This window comes from Mus pahari, chromosome X, assembly GCF_900095145.1.
Source record: "Mus pahari chromosome X, PAHARI_EIJ_v1.1, whole genome shotgun sequence".
Classification (NCBI taxonomy): Eukaryota; Metazoa; Chordata; class Mammalia; order Rodentia; family Muridae; genus Mus; species Mus pahari.
This window is the reverse complement of record NC_034613.1, coordinates 65,213,731-65,219,927: the sequence shown is the minus strand read 5'-3', so window position 1 is coordinate 65,219,927 and position 6,197 is coordinate 65,213,731. Positions and strand designations below refer to the sequence as shown.

General features: G+C 38.4%; 1 protein-coding gene across 1 annotated transcript in view; it reads left to right on the top strand.

The window, feature by feature from the left end:
- LOC110313250 (claudin-34-like) overlaps positions 1-5,763 on the top strand; it is a 15,228-nt gene extending 9,465 nt beyond the window's left edge. Inside the window, exon 2 of the mRNA XM_021187267.1 lies at positions 4,904-5,763. Coding sequence (XP_021042926.1) covers positions 4,932-5,564 — 633 coding nt within the window. The 5' untranslated portion in view covers positions 4,904-4,931 and the 3' untranslated portion in view covers positions 5,565-5,763. The remainder of the gene's footprint in view (positions 1-4,903) is intronic.
- Positions 5,764-6,197: the final 434 nt, after the last annotated feature.

The window sequence follows — 6,197 nt, the reverse complement described above, 5'->3', positions numbered from 1 at the left end:
GGTTCTTTCTAGCTTCTGGCTATTATAAATAAGGCTGCTATGAACATAGAGTAGTTGTGTCCTTATTACCGGTTGTAATATCCTCTCGGTATATGCCCAGGAGCGGTATTGCTGTATCTTCCAGCAGTACTAAGTCTAGTTTCCTGAGGACCCACCAGACTGATTTCCAGAGTGGTTGTACAAGCTTGAAAGCCCACCAAAAATGGAGGAGTTTTCATCTTTCTCCACATCCTCACCAGCATCTGCTGTCACCTGCAGCTTTGATCCTAGCCATTCTGACTGGTGTGAGGTGGAATCTCAGGGTTGTTTTGCTTTGCATTTCCCTGATGTTGAACATTTTTATAGGTGCTTCTCAGTCCTTCGGTATTCCTCAGTTGAGAATTCTTTGTTTACCTCTGTACCCCATTTTTAATGGGGTTATTGGATTTTCTGGAGTCCAGCTTTTTGAGTTCTTTGTATATATTGGATATTAGTCCCCTATCAGATTTAGGATTGGTAGAAGTCCTTTCCCAATCTATTCGTGGCCTTTTTGTCTTATTGACAGTGTCTTTTGCCTTACAGAAGCTTTGCAATTTTATGAGGTCCCAGTTGTCAATTCTTGATCTTACAGCACAAACCATTGCTGTTCTGTTCAGGAATTTTTCCACTGTGCCCATATCTTTTGAAACTGAAGCTGTTTATCAGGACTAGGAGTTCTTTGGTGGTATTTTTAAGGTTATATATATATATATATATATATATATATATATATATATATATATATCATCATATCTGTTAGATCCATTTGTTTCATAACTTCTGTTAGTTTCAATGTGTCTAGGTTTAATTTCTGTTTCCATGATCTGCCCATTGATGAGAGTGGGGTGTTGAAGTCTTCCACTATTATTGTGTGAGGACAATGTGTGCTTTGAGCTTTACTAAAGTTTCTTTAATGCATGTGGCTGCCCTTGCATTTGGAGCATACATACTTAGAATTGAGGATTTGTCTTGGTAGATTTTACCTTTGATGAGTATAAAGTACAACTCCTTGTCTCTTTTGATAACTTTGGGTTGGAAGTGAATTTTATTCAATATTAGAATGGCTACTCCAGCTTGTTTCTTTGGACCACTTGCTTGGAAAATTGTTTTCCAGCCTTTTACTCTGAGGTAGTGTCTGTCTATTTCTCTGAGGTTGAGTTTTCTGTAAGCAGCAAAATTGTTGGGTCTTGTTTGTGTAGCCAGTCTGTTAGTCTATGCCTTTTTATTGGGGAATTGAGTCCACTGATATAAGAAATATTAAAGACAAGTAATTGTTGCTTCCTGTTATTTTTGTTGTTAGAGTTGGGAATTCTGTTCTTGCGACTGTCTTCTTTTAGGTTTGTTGACAGATTACTTTCTTGCTTTTTCTAGATTAGAGTTTCTGTCCTTGTGTTGGTGTTTCCCCTTTGTTATTCTTTGAAGGGCTGGATTCATGGAATGATATTGTGGGAATTTGGTTTTGTCATGAAATACTTTGGTTTTTTCCATCTATTGTAAATGAGCGTTTTGCTGGGTTTAGTAGCCTGGGCTGGCATTTGTGATCTCTTAGCTGCTTGTGGACGTTGTACATCGTGGTGCGCACTAGGCTCCGCACCACGATGTACAACGTCCACAAGAATATCTTCATTCTCATCTACTATTATTTGTTGGTTTGGTCTTCTCATTGTGTCCTGGATTTCCTGGATGATTTGATTTAGGATCTTTTTGCATTTTGCATTTTCTTTGATTGTGGTGTCCATGTTCTCTATGGAATCTTCTGCATCTGAGATTCTTCCATCTCTTGTATTTTGTTGCTGATGCTCGCATATATGTTTCCTGATTTCTTTCCTAGGTTTTCTATCTCCAAAGTTGTCTCCCTTTGTATTTCCTTTATTGTTTCTACTTCCCTTTTTAGATATTGTATGGTTTTGTTTAATTCCATCTGTTTGGTTATGTTTTCCTGTAATTCTTTAAGGGATTTTTTTGTGCTTCCTCGTTAAGGCCTTCTACCTGTTTTGCTGTGTTCTTCTGTATTTTTTAAGTGAGTTATTAATTTCCTTCTTAAAATCCTCTAACAGCATCATGAGACATGATTTTAAATCCAAATCTTGCTTTCCGGGTGTGTTGGGGTATCCAGGACTCACTGTGGTGGGACTTCTTTGTTCTGATGATGGTGAGTGACCTTGGTTTCTGTTAGTAAGATTCTTACATTTGCCTTTCGCCATCTGGTAATCTCTGGCATTAATTGTTATAACTATCTCTGGCTGGAGCTTGTTCTTCCTGTGATTCTGTTAGTCTCTGTCAGCACTCCTGCAAGTCCAACTCTCTTCTGAGTTTCAGTGGTCAGAACCCTCCCTGGAGGCCACCTCTCTTCTGGCGGGGAAAGTGCTCAGATGTCTGGAGCACAATTCTGCTTCCTGGCTGAAGATGCAGACCTGAAAGGGGCCCTGTCCCAGAAGCTATGTTGCTTCTGCAGCCTGCGTGCTCTCCTGAGCAAACTGGTCTTTGAGGGACCCAGGATACAATATGATGCACCTAGTCTTACTCCCAAGACAACTCTTATAAAGAACAACATTTCATTGAGGTTGGCTTATAGGTTCAGAGATACAGTCTATAATCATCAAGGTGGGAAGCATGGAAATGTCTAGGGAGGCTAGGCAATGGAGAAGTAGCTGAGAGTTCTATATCTTGTTCCAAAGATTCTGTCTATTTAAGACAGCTAGCAGAAGAGTCTCCAAACCTGCCTCACAGTGACACACTTCCTCCAACAAGGCCACAGCTACTCCACCAAAGATCACACCTCCTAATATTAGCAACCATATTCAAAACACCACAGTTCATCTATATAGTTCTCATTAGCAAGCACTTGTACAGGTTTGGTAGTTTTTTGATAGAATACACTAGCTTGATCACTCATATTGTTTGTATTTTTGTAATGAGATCTCAGCATGCCTCTTAGGTTTTTTGTTTGTTTTTCTTATATGGAAAGAGCAGATTGAGTCAGAAGAGCAGATAAGCAGATAAGGGTATGTTAAACCTAGAGGTTGGAAATGGTTATGGAGAAATGAAATCTACTGAAAATAGTAGGCTAGCCGTTTATATAGGATATACCTCCAGTTCCAAGCCTTGGGTATAAGATTAGGTATGACTGGATAAAATGGTTCAAAGTGTTGTGAGTTGTGTGAAAGGTTTTCTTGATATGGTAGGACAGGTAGGATGGTTCCTGGCAGAAGCCTAAATGTTTTTGAGGTTCAGGGAGTGATGGATAGACTATGCTTGGGTATGGATGTAGATCTTAGGTATAGATCAGGTGATAGGAAAGTCCTGGGGAGGCTAATGAAGATTCACTGGTTAGAAGTCAGAGAAGAGTGAATGAGATAAAGCTGGGTTGAGAACTTGCATGATGTGTACCTAAAGTATCCTTTGTTTCTTTTCGTTTTTTTTTTTTTTTAATTTTGGAGTCTATTTCCTGATATTAGGACAAAGAAAACTACTCATTTGTTGTTGAATATACAGTCTTCATCCTTTCAACTTTGAAGTGGCTCCTAAATTTGAAAATAAGACAAGTTCCTTGCAGACCACACCAAGATAGATCTTGTTTCTTTATTTCAGCTTGAGTATTTTTATTGGGAAGTAGAGGTCAGTGTACTTAAAGTTATTATTAAGAAGTTTTATTAGTTGCAGTCATTTTGTAGTTTTGACATTTGTATTCTTAGTTGTAGATTGTGGTTTTGTTAGTATTCCCTCATTTGCTGTCTTTATATAGTATATTTTCTACAATTATTCCTATCTTCAACTTAGTAAATTCTAAATACACACTAGACATGATACTATATAAAGATATTTCTGCTCTTTACCATAAAACTAAGGAAATGAGAATTTATATCAACGTACGTTTTATATATATATACCTATAAGAAAAAAGAAACCCTTTCCTGTGACTGAATTTTCTTTTGGTCATAGCATTTTATTTCAGCAATAGAAAAACTTATTAAGAGACTTTGATTCTGTCACTTGATTGAGGTTTTATACACACACACACACACACACACACACACACACACACACACACGATATGTACAATACACATGATGGCCCAATTTATAACAGGTAAAGGTAGGTATTAATCCAGATATCAAAATTTGATAATGGAACAGAGAAAGCACAGTTCATTCACACTTTGAAAAACTAGTCAATATAAAAGAGGAGAAACAGTTTAGGTTTGCTATAGCATTAATAGACTTTGAAAAAATGATGTTGATAATTTTATGTACCTGCTGTTCAAGCCTGGCATGATCTTAGTAGGCACATGGAGAACCTGCATTTACTACCAGAAAAGCAGCATTTGGGAAGGAGAGGCAGCAGGATGGCCTCTAGATGAAGGCCAGATGGGGATGGGAGGCAGAGTTCTGGTCCAGTCAGGACTGCAGAGCCCTACAACATTTAAAAAGTATCCAAGTGAAATGTGCCACTGTCGAAATACCACAGTTTTAATATATGGCCATCCTCTCTTGAAGGTTGGCATATAACTCCATGGTATATATATTGTGTAAATTACCCAATTGTTGTGCTTGAAGTGGCTTCCTGTTTTCAGTATGAAATTTCATGCTATGATGACCATCTTGGTGGCTAAATATCCTGGGCCAAACTTTATTAGGATTCTGTAAACAGTGGAAAAAGAAAATCTTATATCATCTGTGGATTATCAATCTGCAAGTAAATGTTGCCATAGAGTTGACCCTTGTCTGGGTTTGATCAGAACACAGTCCCTGCAAGTGATTTCCTGATCAGAGGCCCACTTTCTTAACATACCCCTTTTCTCATGGTATTGATCCTATAGAGGACATTCTCCTAGGCTTGAAGAGCCCATCCTTATGTTTCTTATGCATTCTGTGTTTCTTTGCAGTTGCCAAGAGATTTCTGTCACCGTGATAATGGCCAGAAAGCGTGCCAAGTGGCAGGTAGGAGGTTTTGCTGCAGGCACCATAGCATGGTTCCTTTGTATTGTTTCTATGGGCCTCCCACAATGGCGAGTGTGGTTCTTTCAAGATCCCATGGATTCCAAGCATGGCATGACCTTAGTAGGCATGTGGAAAACCTGCGTTTACCACCAGTTAAGCAATTCCACCTTTAATGGAGTGTGTTACAAATACACCTACCAGGATGACTTCATCCCTCTGGATATTCGAGTTGCCCAACATCTGATACTCATCGCAAGCTTTCTTGGCATTATTGCCACAATCTCTGTTATCGTTGCTCTTTGGAAATTGAACTCTGGGAGACTACGGAAGAAACCCACCTTCAATCCATTCCGTCTTCCAGGAATTCTGAACATCACTGCTAGCAGCATTGTCTTTCTTTCCATCTTGTACAATTACTTATCAATCATTCGCAACGATGGGATTGCCTTCCCCCCATCTTTCCATACACCCTCCTTCCCAGATCATCAAAAAGTTGGCACTGCATTGGCAATGGCAACTCTATCCTGTTTCTTATTTCTTGTAGGTGGCATAATTCCCCTTTCTTTCACTCTTCCCCCACGTTCCCGAGTGCGCTATACTATTTAAAAGTAAATGTGCAACTTACAGAATTGAAAATCTAAAATTACCAGGAGTTATCAAGGCATTCTTCAGATACCTACTTAAAATTTCCAGATTCAAAACCATGCCCAATGATGACAAGTTGGCATCCTGTTATTTCCTGCCTTGGTGGCTTCAGTGATTCAATTGGCTTATGGATTTTCATTAAATAAAATATTTCCCAATTAGTTTTATGAGTCCTGGATTATTTTTTACTGCTGCCCAGGGTAAATAATCAAGGCACAGAGTAGATCTATAATGAGTGTTAGAAAACATAGATGACTTACATCATCCTTTATCTAAATTCATGAAAATTAAAGCAGGCCTATTTCTCATGTGATAATAATTGCAACTCTCCACCATTGCAATTTGCCAAACTATGGTACACATTGCTGTAATGAATATTACAATGCTTTTGTCAAAATACCTGTCAAGGTTTTACACATATTTCCTTGCTTTTTCTTTTAATCTTTTAAATAGATGTTTCTTTTTCTAAATTTTTGTAATAGGAGGCATCTCATCCAAGCCATTCTTCTCCATGTTCTCCACTTTTATTGTTTATAAACCATTTTCAGGGGCACAACCCCATATAGCCATTCAAGATCGTTTTGGCTGTCTGGG